The sequence below is a fragment of the Oncorhynchus kisutch genome, linkage group LG19, assembly GCF_002021735.2.
Source record: "Oncorhynchus kisutch isolate 150728-3 linkage group LG19, Okis_V2, whole genome shotgun sequence".
Lineage (NCBI taxonomy): Eukaryota > Metazoa > Chordata > Actinopteri > Salmoniformes > Salmonidae > Oncorhynchus > Oncorhynchus kisutch.
In genome coordinates, this window is record NC_034192.2 from 15,488,154 (window position 1) to 15,514,608 (window position 26,455).

The window sequence follows — 26,455 nt, forward strand, 5'->3', positions numbered from 1 at the left end:
CAAGAAGAAGGTAAGGGTTATTGTTAAGGTTAGGGTAGGGACGTCCCAAGGGTACTGGATAGCACTGACCACATTTTCATCTCAGCTGTTAATCAGTCACAGATGGATGAAGTAATCAGTGACCACAGACCCAGAGAGAGAGGGGAAAATTACACCACAACGACCAATAATGTTTATCAATGGTATAATATAGGGGCTAAAACTGATTGTGTGCCATATTGGTAACATATTATTGAAACTAGAACGCTTGATATTTAGAATCGGAACACTTTCCCCTTTTATCCACAACGGGGCGACAATCGCCATTGCATTTCTGTGATGCTCTGAATTGAACTCGATCGCCCCTGCGTGGTGAAAAGTAGCACTAGTACTGACAATCTGTTGCTGGTTTTCTGCTTCCGCCTTCTCATCCGCAAATTAGAGAGGCACCAACAATGTCCAGCTACTCCAGAGTAATTCATCATGCCACCAGTATATTATGCAGCAACAAGGGTTCCCTGGCCCTCCAGCAATTGCACAGGAAAGTATTCCAGCGTGTTGAAATAACGGAGGACGACTTTTGGTACATCGTGAAGAAGTGTTCTCGGTTTGTTGCGGTGCGGAACCGAGAGAGGACGGACGAATGGGGAACTGACTGTGTGATTGTCGCCAAAACGTCGCTGCGACTGTGTAAAAATTACACAAAACAAGATTGCAGAGATTGCCAGGAGCTTCACCTTTGCAAATATTTTGTTTATGGAAACTGTAGATTTGGGAAAGGCAGGTAAGAGAAACCTCGACCGTGGTGAGTAGTTTTTGCTAGGTTGAAGAGGGGAGTGGCTAGCTAGCAGCAGCATAGCAAATATGAGAGCCATCACGCCCCCTTTTATTCTGTATTGATCAATCTGGACAAATAACACCTGCATCCTCTAGTCTAGTCCACTAATGTATGTAAAACTTGTGTTAGCGCATGTATTAATATCATCAGGTATATTATAAATACAACATATTGCCATATGATGCAGAATTGCCTATTTGCTTAGATTCCTTGATTTGGAACGAGGCATATCATGATCATGAGTTTTCAGTAGCCTACACAAAAACAAAATTATGCTTGATGTCTTTATGGAACACTCCTGTCTGTTTACCTACTCTACTCCGGTCTGTGTGTGTGTGCTGTTCTCTCTCTGTAGGAAGCAGTGTAAGTTCTCCCATGACGTGCGTTCAGAGCATAACTACACGCTCCTGAGGGAGTGCACTCTGCATGAGCTGCACGAGGATGACCTGTTCCTGTTACTGCTGCAGAATGATCCCACCCTGCTGCCGGAGGTAACACATACACACATACACCAACAGATTGCAGCCCAAATAAATGCTTCACAGAAACACACACACACACTAGAGCCCCACTACACACCTGGATGGAGCCTTACCAGGGCCTGGCGGTCTCCATTAAGAAATGAGCCCAGTTCCAATCCCTAGCACCTCTCCCTAAGCCCTTGTAGACTTTCATATACCCTTTCTCCCTTAGATGAATACAGTAGAAAGGCAATGCTGTGTCTCATGCTCTCTTTGTGTGTGAATTTGTCTTGCTCCTTTAAGTAAAATGTGGGACGTTTCTGCATTACAGGTTTCTGCCCTCAGGGAGTGTAGCAGTGTTCTGAGTGCTCTTTGTGTACGAGCTCATGGGTAGAAGGCGTAGACCTCTATTTTTCTCTCTCACTCTTTTTTATCTCTCTCTCATTCTATCTCCCCAAAGAGGGAAGGACAGGAGTAGCTTACATCCTGGCATTCCAGAGAAGGGAATTCTGGACAAGTCTATAGGCAGGTTCAGTGCCAGTGAGAAGTGAATCCTGCACACTGATTGGACGATACCGCTCCGAACTAGATGCACCAGTAATCTGATTGGACAACTATACGGAGACAAACAAGTTTCTCAAAAAGAAAAAGGAAAAAACGCGTGTTCAGTTTTCCGAGAGTAATGTTGGCTCATCCAGTCTAAACAAATATCACAAGTAAATCGATGAAAAGGTTGAAAAGACAAAAGAAAAAAACACTACGAATACCATCACGTCCAGCCTAAAACCCAGTATGGGTGAAGAGTGATCTGAGATGAAGACAAGCCACCTTGAACCTGTGGGACTTCTTGTGTGTAAAAAAAAATAAAAAAAAATAAAAAAAAAAAAAAATGAACAAAACAAAGAGCAAACAAAGAATGTTATATTTTTTTTAAGGAATAAACAAAAAATGGAAATATAAAAACTTACGCTGTTGATGTGGGTTTGTCCCCAGGAAGTATTCGTTACCCAGAGAGGTAAAGTAGAACTTCTTGGTGTGTGAGGTTAGATCATTTTTTGGCCGGTGACCATGTAAGCCTTCTAAAGGCAACTGCTTGACCCAGCCCCTCTGGTTGGCTATGTGTGACTGCATTTCCACGATGATTGTCTCTGACGTTGTTGCCGTGTGTTCCTGACGTCAGGTGTGCTCTCACTACAACAAGGGCTCCGGGCCCCACGGCGCATGTACCTTCAGGGACAGCTGCACCAAGGTGCACATGTGCATGCACTTTGTGCATGACGACTGCATGTTCGGGCCCAAGTGCAAGAGGCAGCATGTCATCGACCAGCATGGCCGCCGCATGCTGGAGGAGAGGGGCCTTAGCGGTGACATCATCAACGACCTTCCCTTCGTCTACCAGAACCTCCACCGCCTCAACACACCCACTACACCCTACACTGCTAAAGGTACGTAAATCCCTCACCTGGAGTGTGTGTGTGTGTTCTTATGGCTTGATCTGCAGTATATGTGCATAATCCCTCTGTATATGTGTGTTTCAGAGCGTGAGCTGGTCTCCAGTCCTGTGGTCAAGAAAGAGGACAGGAAGGAGATTTGTCTGCATTTCATACGCAAGAACTGTAGATTCCAGGGTGAGCTCTCTTCTCCTTGATGTGAAATATTTATTTATTTTTGCCTGTTCAAATTGTATTTGTCACATGCGCCGAATACAACAGGCTACCCCCTCCCTCCCCAGGCTATGAAACTATGAAATAACACATATGGAATCATGTTGTAATCAAAAAAGTGTTAAAGGAATCAAAATATATTTTTATATTTGAGATTCTTCAAAGTAGCCACCCTTTGTCTTGATGACAGTTTTGCACACTCTTGGCATTCTCTCAACCAGCTTCATGAGGTAGTCATCTGGAATGCATTTCAATTAACAGGTGTGCCTGGTTAATTTGTGGAATTTATTTTCTTCTTAACGTGTTTGAGCCAATCAGATGTGTTGTGATAAGGTAGGGGTGGTATACAGAAGATAGCCTTATTTTGTAAAAGACCAAGTCCATATTATGTCAAGAACAGCTCAAAAATGCAAAGAGAAACAGAAAATGCCATGAAGCGCTATGATGAAACTGGCTCTCATGAGGACTGCCACAGGAAAGGAATACCCAGAGTTAACTCTGCTGCAGAGGATAAGTTCAGTAGAGTTAACTGCACCGCAGATTGCAGCCTAAATAAATGCTTCACTGAGTTCAAGTAACAGTCATAACTCAACATCAACTGTTCAGAGGAGACTGCGTGAATCTGGCCTTCATGGTCAAATTGCTACAAAGAAACCACTACTAAAGGACACTAAGAAGAGACATGAAACGTGAGCAATGGACATTAGACCGGTGGAAATCTGTCCTTTGGTCTGATGAGTCCAAATGAGATTTTTAGTTCCAGCTGCCTTGTCTTTGTGAGACAGAGTAGGTGAACGGATTATCTCCACATGTGTGGTTCCCACCGTGAAGCATAGAGCAGGTGGTGTGATGGTATGGGGGTGCTTTGCTGGTGACACTTGGTGAATTATTTACACACTTAACCAGCATGGCTACCACATCGTTCTGCAGCGATACGCTATCCCATCTGGTTCGCGCTTAGGGGGACTATCATTTGTTTTTCAACAGGACAATGACTCAATAACACCTCCAGGCTGTGTAAGGGCTATTTGACCAAGAAGGAGAGTGATGGAGTGCTGCATCAGATGACCTGGCCTCCACAATCACCCAACCTCAACCCAATTGAGATGGTTTGGGATGAGTTGGACCGTAGAGTGAAGGAAAAGCAGCCAACAAGTGCTCAGCATATGTGGGAACTCCTTCAAGACTGTTGGAAAAACATTCATCATGAAGCTGGTTGAGAGAATGCCAAGATTGTGCAAAGGGTGGCTACTTTGAACAATCTAAAATATATTTTGATTTCTTTAACACTTGGCTACTACATGATTCCATATGTGTTATTTCCTAGTTTTGATGTCTTCATTATTATTCTACAATGTAAAAAATAGTAAAAAAAAAAATAAAGAATAACCCTTGAATGAGTAGGTGTGTCCAAACTTTTGACTTGTACTGTAGGTAGGGATAAAGTGACTGCATAGATAATTAACAGTGAGTAGCAGCAGTGTAAAAACAAAGGGAGGGGGGGGGGTTCAATGTAAATAGTCTGGGTGGCCGTTTGATTAATTGTTCACAGTCTTATAGCTTCGGTGTAGAAGCTGTTAAGGAGCCTTTTGGACCTAGACTTGGCGCTCCCCTTTTGGTATATTTTCTATGCTTTTGGTATGTTTGGTTGTGGTTCTTTCATGCTTGTTTGTGTAATGTGTTTGTGTGCCCAGACCAGTGTATCCGTGTGCATTTTAACTTGCCCTATAAGTGGGAGGTGTTTGATGGGAACGGCTGGATACGCCTGCATCACACTGAGGACATCGAGAGAGCCTTCTGTGACCCCCGGAACACACACAGGTCAGGGTTCACCACTGCCCACTAAAGTTGAAAGTGGATTCTTCCGCACCTTTCAAACCAAGACATTTTCCCTCCAACTTTAGCATCCTGCTAACTTTTATTTCCGCGAACCAACCTAGTCATGATTGCGGTAAAATTAATATGAAATGTCGCCGTAAGGCACTATGCTCTTAAAGGGAAATTCCACCCAAAACACCTGTATTTTGTATTTTGAAAGTCCTATATCTTAACTTGATTGCTGACATGCAAAACCATTTGGGACTACATCAACAATTGACTAATGAAACAAATACCAAAAGATAGTTTTTGGGAGTTTTTCTTTAAGCTCTTGATGGTAGCTCGGCAGCACCCTTACTACTCTCCTCCTAGCTGTTCCAAACTTTGCGAGGCATGTCACTTCACCCATCTCTTCACCATGCCCAGCACATTAACTGTTTTCTTAACCGCACCTGGAAATAGTCATAAATAATTACTTTGGGAATAAATATCACTGAATGATGCACATATTGGAATAAAGTAGACTAACTCAATTGAAGGCATCAAATTGTTGCTTACTGAAGTCATCATTGTTATAATACATTTGAAGCGTAGCCTTACCTGTGTGTGATCAACTATTTTAGCACCGTTTTGCGCTGCTTTGAGACAAGCGTGGGGCCTCTTGATAATTCAATCAATGTCAGAGTGTTATTTTCACTGAATCTCCATTTGGATGTTTGTTAGGCTACAATTAGGCTGTGGAAATGTTAGCGAAGTTGAGGTGAGTGCTGCTCATGACCGTCTTGTCTAGTTGGCTCATGTATTGACACTGATCAGAACATTTTGGCAGTATGTTATGTGGATTATTTTGCTCTTCACTTGCAGTCGTTTAGTAGCCTAGTCCTATCTGACCAAAATATTGGGACTTATCTTAATCAATGTGATTTTCTTTCACTGAATCTCCGTCTGTAGGATGTATTTGGTTAATTCTCTGTCTGGGAAAATAAGTAGAGGTGGTATAGCTCATCTATTTGTTCGCTCATCTATCACTGATAGAAACATTTAGCATGCAATAATGTAGCCTTAGGCCTATATTTGATTAACTCCAAAAGCCTGCAGAAGTTGTGAAATATGAACACTGAGACATGCTTTTTAAAATATATATTGCTACTTTTTTCAGTCGGTTTCATGATAAAAATTCTCTCAATCTTAGACCCTACACCTGCTCCCTAACAAAGCGGAGTGAGGGTAGGAAAGTGATGAAACGTTCATTTAAAAAAAATAATTTAAAAAGCATGGGTTTACCTTGGGCTCTGTTTCAAAATAAAACACACTTTGCCATGACGCAAGTTGTGTGGGAAAAATATTATTTGTATTTTATACGTTCGTCAACTACTATAAAATACACTGAACAAAAATGTGACCGACAACCTCGATTCGGTCTTATGTAGCAAAATTTAAAATGGCTTTTTTTTTTACATTGGATAAAAGTAGAGACTCAGCCACAAAATGGTAAATCGTACACTGCAGTGGAGGAACAATGGGGAAAGTACTTCTGTTTTTCGAAAGTTGATAAACTTGTAACCTCACTTTTGAGAAAATGTCCCTTGAATGTTTTGGTACATTCTATTGTTCACACCCTCTTAAGCCATAGCCTCACCCATCTCTTTTTAATGATTCACATGTGAGGCCATGTGCTGAACAGGGTGAGTAAGCAGTGTAGTAAACAACCAAAGATAAGACTAAAAGTGGTGAAAGTAGTGGCCTACAATAAAGAAAAACTCCAGGTGAATGAAATACACTTTATTTAGTCCTTGGCCTATATCCTAATCTGACTTTGGTGCAGGTCTTGTTGTTATTCACATTACCATCTCTGGCAAACACACACTATATCAAATAAAAGCAAAGTATATTTGTCACATGCACAGGATATAGAAGGTGTATACGGTACAGTGAAATGGTTATCAAAAATAATGTATAAATATTTTATAATTATTAGATGATGCTTACCCAGACAGACACACATGTCTAAATTGATGGGTCATGTGAAACAAATGCTATAACCACCTGCCAGCCACATCTGCCTAATTGGATTGGTCACTATTGTCTAGACATGTTCATGAAATACAATAAATAGATGGTCGTAATCACTCCCAGACACACCTGGCTAACTTGCTGGGTCATGTAATCTGGCAAAGTGGACTCCCTTTTGTTTAGACATGTAGCAACAAATGAACCATAATCTCAACCCATACCGCTAGCATTACAAACTGATTGTCATAGCTAGCCACCATGCATGAAATGCTGTAGTATGAACCTGCAGGTAGGTAAAGCTTACCAACTAGGTTCAATGTTAGCTATCTAACATTAGGCTACAACTAGCAATGCAAATGGTTTTCTGAGATACTAGTAATATTACTACACAGATCATACTTGTAACATTAGCTAGCTAGCGAGCCAGCAAGCTACTGTTCCCTAGCTAGCTAACAGTACGCTTTAACTTGCAATGAAAATGACTTTCTGACCAAATTTGAAATGTACAGTATAATATCTAAAAATGAAGCTAGATTCTTACCCATATACATGGATGAGCGCTTCACAGCAGACTGGAACCCCTTTTTACTCCTTTACAACTTGTTTGGCCTCCGTTGTGTCAAGTCACTCCAGTTCACACTGACCGTGTGCAGAAAGTCGTCCGTCACAACTTTTCCCTCTGATCTTTGTCGATAGCGCCTGCTAAATTGGTTAACTTGTATGCTCTCGTTGACTGGCCCTCGCTTCATATTCGTCGCCAAACCCACTGGCTCCAGGTCATCTATAAGTCTTTGCTAGGTAAAGCCCCACCTTTATCTCAGCTCACTGGTCACCATAGCAGTACCCACCCGAAGCACGCGCTCCAGGGTGGGTACTGGTCACTAATCACTCCCAAACCAAGTCCTTCTTTGTCCGCCTTTCCTTCCAGTTCTATGCTGCCAATGACTGGAACAAATTGCAATAAACACTGAAGCTGGAGACTCATATCTACCTCACTAACTTTAATTACCAGCTGTCAGAGCAGCTCACAGATCACGGCACCTGTACATAGCCCATCTGTAAATAGCCCATCCAACTACCTCATCCTGTTTTTTTTGCTCCTTTGGACCCCAGTATCTCTACTTGCACATTAATCTTTTGCACATCTATCACTCCAGTGTTTAACTGCCAAATTGTAATTAATTTGCCACTATGGCCTATTTATTGCCTACCTCCCTTATCTTACCTCATTTGCACACACTGTATATAGACTTTTTCTCTATTGTGTAATTGATTGTATGTTTTTTTTTTTTTGTAACTCTGTGGTGTTGTTTGTGTCGCACTGCTTTGCTTTATCTTGGCCAGACACAGTTGTAAATGAGAACTTGTTCTCAACTAGCCTACCTGGTTAAATAAAGGTGAAATAAAAATAAAATACATTCAGGGCACTGTTTTCGAGAGCAGTAGCAACACTTTTGCAGTTCTCCATTGATAACGTTATATCTTTCAAAAAAGCTGCAGGAACAAGGATCATTTACACATACTGAGCAGCTCACGTTATAGACATAAGCATGCGAAATCGAAAACTGTGATTGTTTTTTAAATTATTGAACCGAAACCGAACTTACCACAAAAAGCACTAATCGCTAAGCACTAGTAGTATCCTAAACCTATCGATGTTCCATTTAGCTGGGTGAATGGAATATGAATGACAGTCATCCAATATGGTGTAATAGAAATAAAGCCCTGCTCATGAAGTAAAAAACGTCCTCCCTCATCTTAAACGGCATCGACCACCACTGACGTCCCCCCCATATCGGCCCACATGCACTCTCTCTCTCTCTTCAACTTGCCGACATGTGCACGTGAGATATAAAAGGCTTATCCAAGTAAGAATGTGGTAAAAATAGAACGGTATGAACTGGGTTCTAATAAACATTAGTCGATTTTTTTTTACAGGCAACATACCGTAATTCTGACTGTAAAATTAAAACAATCCATGAATGTCTCTCTCTTACTCTCTCTCTCTCAGTCCGGGCTCTCGCCCAGTAGACTTCCTAACGATGACACAGGAGTCAGACCCCGTGCGGCGCCTGTCCACGGTTTCCTCGGTAACAAAGCCGGCTCACTACATCCTGACCACTGAGTGGCTGTGGTACTACAAGGGCGACCACGAGAACTGGATTGAGTTTGGAAGACCCGTGAGTCTGGAGGGAGAAGGGGAGGCATTGAGTTCTGTGGTGGTTGTTTTGTGGTTGAGATATGGTTGTGAGGATTCAGTAATGTTAAGTTGTATTGGTGCCGTTATGGTTTAAGAGCATTCATTATTGATAAGGGCCAAGATTCAATGCAAGGCGCTCTATAGAGCAGCACATTACTCTCGAGATTTAATTTAGCATGAGCCGACATGCACAGCGTTTACCGTGAATGCTATCTCCACGAATGTCGGGGAAATTACCATTAAAGGGCGCATTGTCGGCAGTCCAGTGTGCTGCTCTCTAAAACGCCTCGGATTGAATCCTAAAATATGTGCTGGTGTTGTGGTCAGGACGATAAACAGCGTACGACATCCCTCTCGTCCCGGGAGCTGGAAGAAGCGTACCTGGCAGACAGATCGGCTGAGGTCACCATTATGAAAGGTCACCGCAACTACTACCTCAGTTTTCAAGGTAAAGCCCTTGTTACACCCCCAACATGTGCCTGCACTGAAATAGCTGTGTAAGAAATGAACCTGATCAATATGTTTATATCAAAAACGTACAGGGACCAGGACGAGGAGTCATTCATCTTTGACCTCTCCCTTCCTTATTTTTTATTGTACCCTTCCTTTCTCTACCCTACCCTCATTTCCTCTGCCCCTCTCCTCATCAACTTGTCCTCCACTTTCAAACCTTCCTGCAGACATGTACCAGCGGAACCCCAAACACAACACCAAGAGGAGGGTGCGTCGCCGACCACGCTTCATCTCCATCATGGAAGTGGAGAACAAGACTGCACCGTAGAGAGAGAGAGAAAATAAAGAGGAGGAATAAATGGGCAGATCTGTTCCTCTCTGAATGAATGGAGTACATTTTACTCTGGATCTGGTGAGTGGGGATAAATTGGACTGGCCGACAGTCACCCCAATACAACACAGTATGTAAATCACTCAATACCACAGGGACGACTACCAGGTACAGCCAGGAAGAGCCAGCGATGGGATGTCCGTGTGTTGATCATTTCAAATAATGTTAGTGATATAATATGCATTTTGTTTGCAATCATTTTTTGGGGGGTTCATTGGGAAACCTGGTGCCCTCAACTGAAGTCTGTTTTTACGTTTCCTGTAAGCAAGTAATCAATATCTAGGTACAACTCATCTTTTATGTACAAACTGTCTGACTGTAGACAAATGAGGAAGTTTTTTTTCTGTGTATATTTTAACATTTAGAATATCAATCAAGTTATGAGTTAATCGCGTTCTGTAGTATATAACTCTATTTCCTAGCATGCATCTCTATATTTGTGTGAAGATGTGATAATAAACTATAGACTGGTCTGCCATGTTTATTTGTGGAATAGTTTTGTCTATTTTATGTTATTCAAGACCCAAACTATCATTTGCATGTATCCCCATCTTTATCATAATTAATTACACAGAAACCTTATTTTGAAGATCATTTGGCCCTAATATTCTACATGATCCATGACTCACAAGGGCCTATGCCTTGCACCAAGCAGGACAAGTTAACCGGTATTTTGAGTGCTATTCTCCAAGCCAATGACCAGGTATGTTGGCACACGCATTTGAGGAATGCTGGAGTGTTGCAGAGAACGCTCTGCTGCAAAACCATCTAAGCGATGCGCGCCTCCCAATAATAAACCGAATTATAGCGTGCTCATGATTTGTGTGTGGAATCGAATGTCATTTTCGGGTATTATGGACAAAATTAGAGGCGTTATGATATATTCCTATTTGAGGCGGACAGTATGATACTGAGACGTGTCCAGAATCTCAGGTTTTCCAATAATGAGCGTGTGACGTTTCACCGGGAGATGAACACGGCGCGGCTTACGTTCAAGTGCTCGGCCGCGAACAGATTCAGTCATTACTGGCGACATTGGGAGTTATTTATCTAACGGAAAAAACGGGTTTTCAGTTTCTGCATTTTGCAATATAGTAATTGTGTTCGTTCTCTCCTTGCCGGGGAGCGCGTGGCTGCATGGGCCTGGGAGAGGCGTGACGCGCCTGTACCGCATCTCCTGGATGGCAGGTAGGCTCCATCACATCGCTGTGAAAAAATAGGCTATGGAAAGAAAGAAATGCGCCGAATGCTAACTGTGTGTTTGAGATATTTTGATTAGGCTTTTTTATTTTCTTTCAGTTACACTTAGGTTGGTTTAACATTATCAGCCGATTGTCAGCATTCAGTCTAAAAAAGACTTCCGAATTTGAGCTATTAACAGCTCGCCCTTTTTATCACAGAAATGTATCAATTTGTCTATTGCTGCGAAAGTGTAGGCATACTGTGGGAAACTGTAAGAATGTCCGTTAGACGAGGTAGCCTAATGATGAAGATAGGATAATACGTTTGGAATTGTCATGTCCGACAGTATTATAGGTTAATTATGATACAACTAAATCCGTTGGCTATCTCAAATAGACCTAATAAATAAAGGAACTGCACGGAGGCCGTCGGATGTGTGAGATGCATGATGTTTGTTGGCAGCCGTGGCCTAGTATAAGCCTCCCAATAATGGGGTCAGCCAGCTATCAAATGTGTCAGGACACTGGTAAGGCGTCTGTTGCTTTAGTAGCCTAGTTAAAAATAGGCATTAACCCATTAACCCAAATTGTATCTATACAATGAAGATATTGGTATTATTAGGCCTTTATCTCAATAGATTTGTATTATTAGATATTTGCATATAGGGTCGCCTGAAAGCATGCAGTGATGATGCTATTGAGGAGAGATGGCATCGCACGTGTGTGATGTGACAACTAGCGTGCCATGAAGATTCTGATGAACGCGTGTTCGAGGATGTGCCCCGGAGTCTCTCAGGGCCTGCGCACTAATTGCGCGCACCTGCTGGTAGCATCGTTGCTGGTGTCCATGACGATGTCAAGCTCACCTGTTGCAGGTACGTGACATTTGTCTTACCCTCATAGTCATGGATGGCTGATAGCTTTGAGTCCGAATGATAAGAACTACTGTTCACACCTGGTTTCATCAAGGTACACTGAGACAGGGCCAGTTTTTGACTTTCATTTGACTTTCCCAGTATTTGACTTGCCATTGACTTTTGGAGCTGGCCTTGGTGCTGAATGCACCAACTTCCATATTCACCCCCATCTCGTCACCTAGTGTCTTTCCATCCTTTTAACTCTGTCCATTCATCCTCCTCCATCTCTGTGACTCGGTTATGTCGTCGGGGACAGATGGACAGTGGATGCCTACACACACAGTCATCCCTCAGTCTGTCCCACTCACCGGCCTTGAGGCATCACACACACACACACACGGCGCATACAAGCACCCCTCAAAGTCAAAATATATCCTGACTTAAAATAAAGAAATCTGTGGGTGGCTGTGCGACAGGGGCAGACGGACTGCTGCCCGGTGATGAAGGATGTTTAGCACTGCTGATTGGATCATTGTCATCACAGCCATGTGGATCGGCCGTAGGGTGCTGCATGCTATTCTTAGAAACACAAGTCTTTTCTCTCACCCATCTTCATTCCTGCGGTCTCGTTCTCTTTCTTTCTCCTCTCTCTCTCGATTACTCTTCCCCTCTCTAATTCTGTTTCTCTGTATTTTTTTTCTGCTCTCTCCATCACTAACTCTCTCTCTGTATCAATGTAATGCGTGCGTGCGATTTGATCCTGCTGTTGGCTGGGACGCCTCTGAGTTGTGTGCCGTGTCTGCAGCATACCAATGAGCTTGCCGCCACACAGCACGTGATGCTGCCGCAATGCACGGCAGAGCCTAGTCAAGGCTAGGAGGAGGAGGCAGGGTCCTCGCCATAATGTAACTTACTATACTGCTGTGTGTGTGTGTGTGTGTGTGTGGGAGAGGGAGGGGATGGAGGAGCAGGGAGAGCTAGGAGATTGAGTCAAGGTAACTATCCCAGAGTGATTATCATACATCTGTACTGTGATAAATCTGTATTGTGATACAGTATATTGTGCATAAAATCATGATAAATGCACTGTGGCACTGGGTGTTTTTCAATGCCTATGTGTGTGTGTAAGATTCCTCAGTGTCCTGTTGAGTGACGATTGTGTGCGCAGGGCCGACCCTCCAAATAAGCGACAGTCGGGGTTTCAACTTAGTGCTGAGAGTTAGAATGATAGAATACACAAGGTGGCATTTTGAAATTTGGTACTGCATCAGCAGTTTTCCTCTTATGTCAGTCACTCAATTATCACATGTCGGCTAACATTTTAGCCAGCTATCTAAAAATTGTATGTAGTAATCATGCAGGGCACGTGCCCAGGGGCCCTGACCTCCAGGGGGCCCCCATTGATTTGTTAGTCACTCACCCAGATATTGTATTAACATGGCTTAAGTCATATGGAAAAATATGTGGAATTGCTGGAAATTGGCATTAAAACAGAAAATTCACCTTTTAGGAAAATGTGTATAAATTGCAGGAAATCGGATTTTAAAACTACAAAATTTCTCTCTGCCCCATGACAAAATGTGTAAAATTGCATTACTTTTTAAAATTTGTTATAAGCCAAGAGGGGGAGACACAGATGTTTTGCCCATGAGATAGAAGTCACACAAGCAAATCTCGCTTAGGGCGCCTAAAAGTCTAGGGTCGACTCTCTCTCTGTGTGTGTGTGTGTGTGTGAGAGAGAGAGCTCAGTGCTGGCCTCTATCCTCTGCTCATTGTATTCTCTAGATGGAGCTAAGCTTTAACTAGGTCTCTCAGCCACCAGCAGGGATTCTGCTCAGTCTGCTGTGTTCATACATTAATTTTAACCATGCACACGGCCCTGCGAAAAATGAGCGTCCTGTCCAGGGTGTGTAATTGTACATCAAGCTGCCTCGCGCTACAGAAACAGGAGAGGCTCCTGCACTATGGGCCATTCTGGCCTGGACAGTCACACGTGTTGTGACGGTAGTTTATCTCTCCACAGGCGGTGTGGACTCCAACGGAACAACAGCAAAGCGGTCGTCATCGCGGTCCTCATCGTCACCCTCTTCCAGATGGCCAGGCGCCACCCCACCCAAAGACACTAGTCCCCATGGTAACACTGACGCTGCCTCAGTGGACGATGAAGCTCAGGGCATACATCTCCTCCTGAGACCCCCGGACCTGCTGTCCCCCAGCCACCCCCCTCCTCTGCCCCCCCACAGCCAGCCCACCCTCACCCCGCCCCCGCCCTGGGAACACGCCCCCTCCCTAGAGGAGGCCTGGGGGTCCGGTGACTACCTGGAAACGCTCTCCTTCATGGGCCCAGAGGGGGAGGAACTGGCCCTGGCCACACCCTTACCCAGTCACACCTACGACCCTGACGACGGGGCCTCCTATGACACCTCCTTCCCCTCCCGCCCAACCCTGCCCCTGTCCTCCAGCCTCCTCCGACCCTATACGTCCCCCACCTCCCCCCTCCGGGAGGGTCTCCCCTTCACTCACCCTGCCCAGCCTGAGGGATACCCTCACTGGGATGAAGAAGACTATGACCTGGGGGACATTTTTCCTCTGGAGCCCACGGAGCTGCTGCTGCCGGATATGAACAGTCTGGAGTACTACACTAATCTGCTGGCCAGAGAGAGAGACGAGGAGAGGGAACGGGAGAGAGAGAGGGAAAGGCAGCGAGAATGGGAGAGAGACAGGGAAAGGCAGCGAGAACGGGAGAGAGACAGGGAAAGGGAGAGGGATCGAGATGGAGAAAGAGACAGAGATAGAGAAATTGTCATCCCACCCCCAAAGACCACCCCCAAACTTGGCATCACACCCACCACTACCACAAAAACACACATACACACTCAGCCCCCATCCCCCTCCCCTAGCCCAGGGCCCCCTCCTGCCCGGGACCACAAGCACCCTCTTGTCCCCTCAGCAGGTCCCACCCCTCCCCTGACCCTCTCACCCACTCTCTGGGAGGGTCAGGGTACCTCCACCCCTGGAGTTAGACCCACCTCCAGAGTACCCCCTCAGCCTCCTGTTCCGCGGCCCAGAGTCCCCCCAGCTACCCCTGGCAGACACCCTCCACTGCCCCCATCTAACACCACCAGCCTGGCTCGACCCCCCATGCTGCGACCTCCGGGGAGGGAACCCATAAAACCACCACCACCACCACCACCTGTGACCGAGGTCCCCAGCAACCGACCGACGACCACTACCAAGGCAACCACTGTTACCACGACAACCCCTGGTACCCTGGCAAGCATCACCCGGACTCCCCCAGCCCCTCCAGGACGCCAGTATCTGTGTAACGTCACCAAGCCTGACATGTACCTGGTCAGAGTGGGTAAGACAACACCAGTAGAACTCAAAGTAGACTAGAGATGGAGGTACATATGAGTGGCAATTGTATGCCAATATTGTAGATGGGGATGCATTGCACTGTTCTGGCCTGTCAATTGTGTTGTGCTGGGATCTCATGGTCACCTGTTTTAAAAGGAGCACATCCCTTGGTTAACATATAGCTTAGGAGTGTGTTTTCAGGGAATGCATTGGCAATAGTTGAATTCAGGTTGTTTGAGGTTAAACCTGTCTCTTCCTAGTCCTGCCGAAGTCTGGCTCCACTGTGGGCTTTGGCCAGGTCAGGGACATCTTGAAGAGGGAATTCAACCGCTCAGTGGAGTTGCAGGTAGGCCTTCTATCAATACTCACTGGGAAAGCTTTGGGGAAAGAGCATGATTGTAATCATGAGATGCATTGCAGGAATGTGCAAATTTGCCCTTCACAAATGTCTTGAAAGCCAATCATGCCTGGCTTCCTTCTCCACTCTCTCCCTCTGCTCTCTTCTCCCTCCCAACCTCCTCTCCTCCACTCTCTCCCTCTGCTCTCTTCTCTTCTCCCCCCCTCCTCTCTCTCCTTCTGCCAGTTCCTGAGAACTCCGTCTAGCCTTGCGTTCCGTGTTGTGGCGGGACCTCTGATCTTCACCGCCATGTCTGTCGTCAACGCTCTGCGCCAATCAACACGAAGCTCCTCCTTGTTCCCCACTGTCTCACCTCTCTACGGCATACCTGATCATAAGTACCAGATACACTCTGGTAGGAACCTCTCTCTCCTCTCTCTCTCTCTCTCTCTCTCTCTCTCTCTCGCACGCTCATATATATATATATATGTATGAATCAATCCTGCTATAGGACTCATTGAGACCAGCAGATCAAACGAACGACTAAAATGAACGTGTCACTCAGAAGTGAAAGAGATTGAGTGAGTCGTTCATTTACATCATTCGTTTGACCTGCTGGTCGCAATGAGCCCTATAATGATATTGTGCTCATGGCAGTCAAGCAATGCATTCCCCCAGGAGTCGTATGCCTAGCAATCTACAAAATAGACATAGACTTGTAAAAGTTTGATTTAAACTGTCACAAAATGCAGCTCCAATAAGCTATGGTGAACTAGAGGCTTGTAGAATCATGACTTGAGTTTTCAGTTCATCGTTGGCTGGTAGGCGGTCCTGCATGCTCTGGGCATTACTAACTCAAATGAACTGAATTAGTCGAAAGATTTGTTCTTTTGACTGAACGAGTCAAAGTTCTGAGCCAAACTTCCCATCACTTGTGTGTGTGTTTTAGTGCTGCATTGTACAATGTGTGTGTACTGTCAGTGTGATAATCTAGAATGTGTGTGTTTTCTAGTGCTGCAGTTTGTGCCCGGTCACGTGGATGTGCGTGTGTGTAACTTCAGTGAGCGAGTGGAGAGAGGACTGCTGATGGCCTACACAGAGACACGCAGACGTGCACATGAATTTGGCAACGTTACTGTACAGGTAAGAGTTGTAGCCGTGAAGGTGTGTGCACTAGCCATTTACTTGGGTAGGTTCAGCGGAGCTGAGGAAAGCGATTCAGATCAATCAAAAAGGTTGTTAATCTGTAGCGTGTGTGTGTGTGTGTGTTTACCTCCAGCTTTTGAACATCACCATGGGTCAGGCCAAGCCGCAGGGTGACCAGAAGGTTCCGGTGGACATCACGTTTGCGTTGCGTGATGGGCGGGGCTACCTGTTGGGGTCAGAGGTCAGCGGTCACCTGAGACACCTAAGCACGGTGGAGTTCAGCTTCTACCTGGGCTTCCCCGCGCTGCAGATCGCTGAACGTAAGTCTCACACACACCACACACACACATCTCATCTACCCCTCACTGACACTACACGCACACCCCATCTATACACCAGTTACTATCCCACACATGCATGTGCACACACTTATACACTCTCACACCTGGGTGCCGTTTATAGCATCCTGACCATATGCATGTACTGTACTTCCACACATACCCATTCTAAATGAGTTGCGTGCCCCACGGACATCAGTGAAGTAACCTGCTGTCCTGTGTTTGTCTCTCCAGCCTTCTACTACCCCGAGCTGAACGTTTCTCACCATCTACGCTCCTCCTGGGTCCGCACCGGTACGAATGTGGAGAGAATTACCGCGCTAGAGCTGCATGCATGTGTTGCAGTCACAACGGCCGTTTTTGAGAAGTGCATTAGTGTTGAGTGTGTGTATTGCAGTGTTACTGGGTGTCCAGGAGCAGACGGTGACTGAGCGGAGCTTCAAGGCTCGTCTGGAGCGCCGTCTGGCCCTGCTGCTGGAGGAGGGGCTGGGGGACGGGAGTCAACGACCCCGCTGGAAAAGATCCACGGCCGTGGGCAACAACAGTTTACAGGTACTCAACACACTTATCCACTCTCGCACCCACTACGGGTGCTGTTTGTAGCATCCTTACCACATGCACATGCTGTACTCCCCCCACACACTACACACACACACTCTGACTCCACAGCGTTATCTCCAGGTGGTGCGTGTGTCGAGGCTGGCAGGTTCAGGGCGTTCTCTGGAAGTGGTGTATTTCGTGGAGGGACCAGAGGGGGAGAGAGTCCCTGCAGATGCCACCGCTGCCACCCTCAACCGCCTGGAGCTGCAACGGGCTGCCATCGTACTGGGGCACCGCGTCCAGAGACCCCTTGCCCAGCGTGAGTCTATGCATGCGAGCGTGCGTGTGCGAGTGTGTGTCCGTGCACCAGCGGGTGGCCGCATGTGCACTTGTGTATGTGGGATTTCGATAAGTAGCATCCAGTGATTCGCAACGTAAGCCCATGCAGGTTGGCTGCACTCATTTCCTAATGTACAGTAGCATATTGCTTAGATAAAAGTGTAAGCTGATTGTATATGTACATACTGTACTTGTCTTCTGTAGCTGTGGAGACTCTGACGGTGCCCCCGTCTGAGACTCAGAGCAGCAGTGTCTGGCTGATTGTGGGGGTGGTGGTGCCTGTCCTGCTGGCTATCTTCATCATCATCATCCTCTACTGGAAACTGTGCGGCTCTGAGAAGCTGGAGTTCCAGCCTGACGCCATCAACACCATCCAGCAGAGACAGAAGGTCAGGGGCAGGGGTGAAGGGTTAGGGGTCGAGGGTCGATCTAGATGAGGGACTGGATTTGTTATCTGACCGGAATTGCATCAAAATAAGAAGGGCATACGGCTGTAGTCATGCATACATACAGGTCTTGATGTGCTTGGATCTCTACTTGTTCCACCCTTTTCTCCCCATCTCTCTTTCTCCCCTCTTTCTGTCTCCCTTTCTATACCCCCCCCCCCCCCCCCCCTCTCTCTCTCCAGCTGCAGGCTTCCAGTGTGAAAGGGTTTGACTTCGCCAAGCTCCACCTGGGGCAGCACAGTAAGGATGACATCATGGTGATCCAGGAGCCTGGTGCCCTCCCTATGCCCATCAAAGAGTCCACCCCCTCTGAGGGAGGGGATCTCAACACTCCCAAATCCAAGGGCTCCTCCACCAAGGCGGCCCGCGCTAACCGCCGTAGGGGGAGGTTGGTAAACACATCCACACGCAGGGATACATCCACACTAATCCACAACCCCATACTAACCGCTGTTTTTCTCTGATTGGCTAGACTGTCCCCGTCAGATGGTGACTCATTAGGTAGCGACCAATCGAGTGGCAGGGAGTCTGCAGAGGAGACCACCAGACATGTGGGCACGCCCCACGAGGGGAAACCGCACCGAAACAAAACGCCCAAGAATGGCAAGAGACACGCCCCTTTCTCTTTACCCTGAGGCCTTATTCAGAACATTCTGATAGAAATGTACCATAATAGAACAAACTGGATTCTTTGTCAGGTAGATCACAATGAGGAATCAGGTCATCTCTACATGTATACTATTCTATCTACAATGGCCATGCTGAAACACAGAGGAGAATAAGTGGTAGAGGGAGAGATTGTGTGAATATTTGTGTGTGTGAATGTGCGTGTACGTACGTGCGTGTGTCCTAGAGAGAGCTATGCGCTGAATCAGCAGGAGAACAACTGATTAAAGGAGATGCATCAGAGAGAAAAAGAGAGGGAGAGCGAGAAAGAGGTAGGGGGAGGGAGCGGGGAAGCACGCAGGATGGAGAGCGAGTGGAGGAGGGGGAGGGAGCGGGGAAGCACGCAGGATGGAGAGCGAGTGGAGGAGGGGGAGGGAGCGGGGAAACACGCAGGATGGAGAGCGAGTGGAGGAGGGGGAGGGAGCGGGGAAGCACGCAGGATGGAGAGCGAGTGGAGGAGGGGGAGGGAGCGGGGAAGCACGCAGGATGGAGAGCGAGTGGAGGAGGGGGAGGGAGCGGGGAAGCACACAGGATGGAGAGCGAGTGGAGGAGGGGGAGGGAGCGGGGAAGCACGCAGGATGGAGAGCGAGTGGAGGAGGGGGAGGGAGCGGGGAAGCACGCAGGATGGAGAGCGAGTGGAGGAGGGGGAGGGAGCGGGGAAGCACGCAGGATGGAGAGCGAGTGGAGGAGGGAGCGGTGAAGCACGCAGGATGGAGAGCGAGTGGAGGAGGGGGAGGAAGCGGGGAAGCACGCAGGATGGAGAGCGAGTGGAGGAGGGGGAGGGAGCGGGGAAGCACGCAGGATGGAGAGCGAGTGGAGGAGGGGGAGGGAGCGGGGAAGCACGCAGGATGGAGAGCGAGTGGAGGAGGGGGAGGGAGCGGGGAAGCACGCAGGATGGAGAGCGAGTGGAGGAGGGGGAGGGAGCGGGGAAGCACGCAGGATGGAGAGCGAGTGGAGGAGGGGGAGGGAGCGGGGAAGCACGCAGGATGGAGAGCGAGTGGAGGAGGAGGGGGAGGGAGCGGGGAAGCACGCAGGATGGAGAGCGAGTGGAGGAGGAGGGGGAGGGAGCGGGGAAGCACGCAGGATGGAGAGCGAGTGGAGGAGGGGGAGGGAGCAGAAACAGAGGGGAGGAAAAAGCTTGCAATGTGAACATGTCCTGAATCGCTCTCCCTGATCACCAAGTGATAATGCTTCCTGCCCCCTCCCTCTCTCTCTGTGTCTCTCTCTCTCTCTCTCTCTGTCTCTCTCTCTCTCTCTCTCTCTGGCCTCCTTTCTTTTTGTTCTGGCCTGGATCATAGGGAGGAATAAGATGGGAACGTCCTCGCTTTATGTTGAGTGGTTCAGTAAAGCTGCAGCTTGCCAGGAAGAACCCAGTTTAGTGCTACAATATTACTACAGTTTACCTTACTCTCTTTTTCCCTCTCTCCTCTCCCTCTCTCTCCCTCTCTCCCCTCTCTCCTCTCCCTCTCTCCCCCTCCCCTCTCTCCTCTCCCTCTCTCCCCCTCCCCTCTCTCCTCTCCCTCTCTCCCCTCCCCTCTCTCCTCTCCCTCTCTCCCCCTCCCCTCTCTCCTCTCCCTCTCTCTTTCTCCCTCTCTCCTCTCCCTCTCTCCCCCTCCCCTCTCTCCCCTCCCCTCTCCTCTCTCTCCTCTCCCTCTCTCCCCCTCCCCTCTCCCCTCTTTCCTCTCCCTCTCTCCCCTCTCTCCCCCTCTCGCCTCTCCCCTCTCTCCCCCTCCCCTCTCTTTCTCCCTCTCTCCCTCTCTCCCCTCTCCCTCTCGCCTCCTCTCCCTCTCTCCCCTCTCTCCTCTTTCCCGCCCCCCAGTCCCTCCCGCAGGCACTGGTCCAGATGAGCTGCTCTCCTCTTCCTCCATATTTGACCACGTGGACCGTCTGTCCCGAGGCTCGTCTGACGGAAGGGGTCGCCAGGCCAACAAGGTCCAGCTGATTGCCATGCAGCCCCGGCCCAGCCCACCACAACGCTCACACAGCCCCACCATCACAGAGAGGGTCAGCGCAGAGGTGAGAATACACACTATTACACACACACACACACCTTAAAACTCCTTAACACCTTGGTGTGTGCGTTTATCTAGGTGGCTCTGAGACATAAGTCTGAGATCGAGCACCACAGGAACAAGCTGCGTCAGCGGGCTAAGAGGCGGGGCCAGTGTGAGTTCCCCTCTATGGATGACATCCTGGATGCCTTCGGGCAGGCGCAGGAGGAGGCGGGGCAGGGAGGGTGTCCCCAGCGCCTCTACAGCTCAGCCCATGACCACATGGACAGCATCTTGCACCCCGACCACCCCTCGCCCCCCACCCCAGGGGAATCTAGGAAGAGGTGAGATGGTCGTACATACTCAAAATTCTTCGTCTTTCCTCCATGGTCAACTTGTTTCATAAATACCTCCCACTAGCATCAGGTGGTTTTCATTCTTTGTATCAAGATTCTCCTTTTCGTTCTTCTGCATAGACCTCTAGATAGAAGATATTTGCATCCCTTGAACACGGTTTCCCTGTAGATCCCAATGAATAGTTACGCTGAATATGTGTGACCGATCTGTATTAGTGTCTGTGACTGAATTAGATGGTTCTGTGTGACTCCGTTGTATGAATGTGTCTGTGACTAATCTGTGCCGATGTCTTTCCCTGCCCTGCCAGGGGGAGGCGCTCTCCTCGGGGCCGGCGGAGGCAGCAGGGGAACGGCAGTCTGCCAGACACAGACAGACTGACGGACAGAGACCGCCTGCTCACAGACAACAGCGCCACCTACAGGAAATACCCTGGACTCAACAATGTGGCCTACATGGTGAGACACACATACTATGCGCATACTGTGTGTGTGTAGGTGCGCATAGTATGTGTGTCTCACCATGTAGGCCACACACACACCATATACATGCTCACTCACACTTCCTCCTCTTCTCTCTCCTCCAGTCTGACCCAGACCTACCTCCAGACCACGGCAGCCCCTCCCCTAACGACGAGGTGTTTGACCACGCCCCTCCCCCGCCCCCCTATGTGCCCCCCCAGCCGTCCATCGAGGAGGCGCGGCAACAGATGCACTCCCTATTGGACGATGCCTTCGCCCTGGTGTCGCCCTCCTCCCAGGGCAGCGTCAGTGTCGGGGTCACGCAGGTCAGCCCCGCCCTGCCAAGCCCCTCTCCCTCCCCACAGACACACCCATCACGCCAGTGGGGCTCCTACCCCGCAGCCCCCACACACAGCCCCTTCTCTGCGGTAAGAGTGTGTGTTTGTGTGTATTCCCAGGGTCTCTTCTGTGAAGTATGAATCGTGCTGTCTCTCTCAACCTCTCAGCTTCTCTCTCTCCCTCTTTACTACTTTGCATCTACATGTTTCTCCTCTCTCTCTCTCTCTCTCTCTCTCTGTGTATATATATGTGTGTGTGTATGTATGTATGTATGTGTATATATATATATATATGTTCTCTCCCCTCTTCCTGTCCAGAGGTATGCGGAGTTGGGGATGTCTCCCTCGTCAATACAAGGCCTGTCGCAGAGGTGAGACAGATGTTACTATACTACCCAAGCTGAAGTACATTCGGTGAATGTCAGCATTTCTAAAATCTGGTGTATGTGTGTGTTTCAGGCAGGGCCTGGGTTCAGGGGCCTATGTTACTGAAGAGGAGCAGTTGCAGGATTCTGTTTACGCCAACAGGGGGCAGTATGAAGAGCCCCCCTCCTCCTCCAGACCTCGGCCTGTTGGGGGAAGCACAGGTAAGGGCACCATGGGTGTGTGTTAATTGGGATTAATGTGTGTAGCTAATGATTAGTTACATATGGTGTGTTTGTGTTCTCAGGTGCTCAGCTGCATCACCTGACTCAGGTGGGCTTGTCGAGCCGGATCAGTGCGTACCCTGGGGTGGGCCGCAGCGTCTCTGGGCCAACAGGCTCCAGCTGGAACCAGCAGCCTTTAGACCAGGACCTCTCCAGACCCGGAGCCAGCAGGGAGACTGTGAGTCCAGACTACATGATGACCAACAGGGACAGCATGAGACTGTACTGGGCGGACCATATGTCAGAGATGAAGAGAAACATTTGTTTTCCAGAGGAGTCATCTAGTTTCCAGAGAAGTAATTTGATCTCTCTCGCTCTTACCCCTGTCTCGAATCTATCTCCCTCTCTTTAGGTGCTGTCGTTCCCTGAGTTCTCCTCCTCCGGTGTGTTTCAGATGCCCAGCTCCTCTCTGGGAGACCATTCTGTCCCCCCAATGCTCCTGGCCCCTCCCACTCCAGAGTTCCCCCTAGACGAGTCCTCCCCCTCAGCCCAAAGCTCCGCCTCCCTCATCAAGGCCATCAGGGAGGAGCTACGACGGCTCGCCCAGAAACAGGTTGCTGTGGCCAGCAGTTACTCCTAGACCAGTGTGAGCCCCTACCCCTTAACTGGTCAAAACTACTGACTCTAAACTGGTCCGAACCAGTTTGAACTACTCATCCTAAGCAAGTATGGATTGACCGGAACCACTACCCCAAACTAGTTTGAAACAGTCAGAACCACTTTCCCTAAACTGGTGTAAAGAGGCTCATACTACTATTCATAAGCTGGTCTGAACAAGACTGAACCAGTCTGTAACAGATACGATTTCCCTACAATAATAACATCACGGTTCTTTACAGGGTTCTTCTCTCTGTAAAGGTTACACGTTCAACAGCACAGTGTTTCCACTGGACAGGAGGATCGAGTTTGTTTTCTTCAGTTCCATAGAAATGCTTCCTTGAGTGGGGCCGTCTCTGCCCTTCCTGACCTCCTGTATGTGGTGCTAAGCCTCAGCCCAATGTCTCCTGTCATTAAGTTAACCACGCATTGCCTTCAACACACATTCATCATCAGCCATATTGGTGAGGTCTTCTCCATTCATCAGCCATATTGGTGAGGTCTTCTCCATTCATCAGCCATATTGGTGAGGTCTTGCACTGTAGAGAGATTTGGAGTATAGTATACTTTGGGCACGGGGGACTTGAATATACAGATGAAAAGTATATGAAAATATTAGTAGATATAAAAATCCCAAATGAGCACAATATGAATTAACAAGGGTGACCAATGGAGTATTGAAATTGTATTTATTTTTTATTGCTCTGAAAGTATACTTTAAATCCTTTATTTTGTTCAAAAGAAGATGAAAAAAGACCAATACTGTTTGGATGTTCTATGGCTGTATTCTCCCTGTGTTTGTGCTCTGTTGCCGTGGAGCTGATCATACCGTTGTTTATCGCAGTGGAGACGTCGCGTAGCATAGTCGCTCCCTGCCCGTGTGTTCATGTGTTGACTGCACAAAAATGAAGAAGGAAAAACCATGGATTTGCAGATATAATGTGAATATATATATATATATATATATATATATATATATATATATATATATATATATATATATATATATATATATATATATATAGCTGTTTTCAGTAGGTGTCAAAAGGCTTGACATGGGGCTAACCTATCGCATCCACCACCAATGTGACCTTCTGCATCAGAACAAAGGCATTTCTGGGGTGATGATTGACTCTGTCAAATTGTGATAGTGTTTCTCTTGTGAAATTCAAGATTGGAATAGGAATGATTGTATACAATGGTATGAACATCGACAAACGTGTTGCAAAGGTGATTTTTGAATTTGGGGATTTTGATGGGGGGGTTTATAGCGAGTGAAAAACACTATGTCTAATTTCCCCCAAATGGCTTCCTTTCTTCATCTCCTTTCCCTGGTCAGCTCTTATCCAAATGGATGTAAAGGTGACCATCTCGAAGGAGGTGGATCTAGGAAACAATGCTATTTAGGACAAATCGACATGTACTATACTGTAGTAGTTGGTGGGTTTGGTGGTGGTTATGAAGTGCTCTTTGTCTCCATCTGCTGGTGGTATGGCTGCATGGCTGGCTTCCATCTCTGCTTCAGGCTGTTTTCTCTGTGGTCTTATTGGGTTTGGTCGATGGTCGGTAATGTGTGGGTTTGTGCAGGTGATGCCCATACAGCTCTGTGCTCTAGCTATCTACAGCATGTTGACTACGTTTGAGGCTTCGGCTAGCTCGCTATTAGTGATGTGACAGTTAATTGTTGTCTTCTCTCAGGCATGCTGCTAAAATAAGAAGAAAAAAATAAACAAAAGTTCAACTGAAGAGTTGTAACACGAGTGAGAAGTGCCATCCGAACATGATCCATCCAAGCACATAACACATCATAATAATCAAGCAGTAGAAAATATACAGTATGTTGGTGTTATTCTCTTGTTTTGCCTTTTCTAATAATATTTTTGAACCTAAATGAAAATTGATAACAATAAATATAGTATATAAAAGAAAATGAATATAAGCGTAAAATATGTCAAACTATTTTATATGTGATTGCTCAATTATATGGACAGCCTTCCAACAGAAGGACTAACACATCATCTTCCCTGTGGACCAATCCTGATTCAGAACTCTTCATCTGCTGGGACTTATAACCTTCCTGATTGGACCTGATTGGACCTAGTACATGTCAATAAGGCTGTGCGCGGACGACAAACCGATTCACCTGGTGCTACTAAGTAACTTACAATAACAGACCCCTCTCTCCCTCTGTACAGGGGGTTGGAGTGTGTTGGTGTCTCCTCAGTCTAACAGCATCTCTCACACAGCCTATACTGACATGGGGAGCACAGACACACACTGATGTTGATTGATATTCCTATCTAAAAAGATAGGATTCTCTTGTCACTTCAAGCTCTGGACTTTGAGTAGCTGCGGGCGTCTCATGAATGTTTCATAGATCTGTGTTTTCTAGATCTGCGTTTCATAGTTCTGTGTTTTCTAGATCTGTGATTCTCTGTGTGTGTCTCCAGAGTGTCGGAGCAGGTGTGTTGTTGGCCCTGATATCATATGCCTATACTCTGTCCCCAGAGGGTATGTGTTTTGTTTACCTTTGAGACTGGGGCGGGCTCATCTATAGGCCACACCATGGGGCGTGTCTTTGTAGTAGACGCTCAGGTGTATTAAATGTCAGACCAGGGTGGGGTTCCTGCCCGACTAGATTCACAGACACTGCATTGTGTCAACCAATGGTCGCATGCCACGTCATCGACTGCTCAGTCAAAAATCACATGTTGTGGTTAACTGGTATGTTAAACACCTATCCAGCTGTTGTGAGGTCTGGCATGTGTCTGCAATGTTGTCGGGCAGGACCACCAATACCTGTTTTTACAGCTCTCTCACCTTCCCACTCTTCGTACCTCTCTCCTCCTGAGCTGCATCCCCGTGGTGTATTGAGTCTGAATGATGTGTATATCAAACATTAAAGAAATGTGTTTAAACTCAGCCTTTGCTGTCTTCATCTTTTTTCTCTCTACAAAAGTGTAAAAAAATGATAGTATTTTAGTTGCTGGTACCTTTTTGTTGTTGTCGAGATTGGCTAAGGCTTACAGGTGAGTGCAGCTGT

The 26,455-nt window shown here is 47.2% G+C and overlaps 2 protein-coding genes across 4 annotated transcripts; both read left to right on the forward strand.

Annotated features, from left to right (window-relative positions):
* The first annotated feature begins 31 nt into the window (after window positions 1-31).
* On the forward strand, window positions 32-10,312 carry LOC109864350 (protein mono-ADP-ribosyltransferase PARP12). Its single transcript, XM_020452081.2, has 8 exons — window positions 32-763; window positions 1,173-1,308; window positions 2,459-2,723; window positions 2,817-2,906; window positions 4,637-4,763; window positions 8,785-8,953; window positions 9,301-9,421; window positions 9,654-10,312. Exons 1-8 carry the CDS (start codon window positions 435-437, stop codon window positions 9,752-9,754), a joined length of 1,338 nt encoding a protein of 445 aa, XP_020307670.1. The 5' UTR covers window positions 32-434; the 3' UTR covers window positions 9,755-10,312.
* A 121-nt stretch (window positions 10,313-10,433) lies between these two features.
* LOC109864637 (UPF0606 protein KIAA1549) lies at window positions 10,434-26,334 on the forward strand. Of its 3 annotated transcripts, none has more exons than XM_031797293.1 (21): window positions 10,434-11,005; window positions 11,651-11,873; window positions 13,879-15,216; window positions 15,473-15,558; window positions 15,796-15,964; window positions 16,562-16,692; window positions 16,829-17,015; window positions 17,268-17,327; window positions 17,431-17,585; window positions 17,715-17,892; window positions 18,117-18,301; window positions 18,541-18,746; window positions 18,831-18,961; window positions 20,844-21,040; window positions 21,115-21,359; window positions 21,680-21,827; window positions 21,956-22,258; window positions 22,487-22,539; window positions 22,628-22,755; window positions 22,839-22,993; window positions 23,168-26,334. In XM_031797293.1, exons 2-21 carry the CDS (start codon window positions 11,744-11,746, stop codon window positions 23,393-23,395), a joined length of 4,413 nt encoding a protein of 1,470 aa, XP_031653153.1. In that variant the 5' UTR covers window positions 10,434-11,005; window positions 11,651-11,743; the 3' UTR covers window positions 23,396-26,334. The 3 variants fall into 3 exon arrangements, with proteins under 3 accessions (XP_031653153.1, XP_031653154.1, XP_031653155.1); XM_031797294.1 differs by having other exon boundaries at window positions 21,956-22,156; XM_031797295.1 differs by lacking the exon at window positions 11,651-11,873.
* Window positions 26,335-26,455: the final 121 nt, after the last annotated feature.

Excerpts from the sequence above, each read along its gene's own strand:
- LOC109864350 (XM_020452081.2), top strand. The coding sequence starts at position 435 with ATGTCCAGCTACTCCAGAGTAATTCATCATGCCACCAGTATATTATGC. Across the intron at positions 2,724-2,816 it reads TACACCCTACACTGCTAAAG|AGCGTGAGCTGGTCTCCAGT; the intron begins GTACGTAAATCC and ends TGTGTGTTTCAG. Across the intron at positions 9,422-9,653 it reads CTACTACCTCAGTTTTCAAG|ACATGTACCAGCGGAACCCC; the intron begins GTAAAGCCCTTG and ends ACCTTCCTGCAG.
- LOC109864637 (XM_031797293.1), top strand. The coding sequence starts at position 11,744 with ATGAAGATTCTGATGAACGCGTGTTCGAGGATGTGCCCCGGAGTCTCT. Across the intron at positions 17,328-17,430 it reads CTCCTCCTGGGTCCGCACCG|TGTTACTGGGTGTCCAGGAG; the intron begins GTACGAATGTGG and ends TGTGTATTGCAG. Across the intron at positions 21,360-21,679 it reads CCAGGGGAATCTAGGAAGAG|GGGGAGGCGCTCTCCTCGGG; the intron begins GTGAGATGGTCG and ends CTGCCCTGCCAG.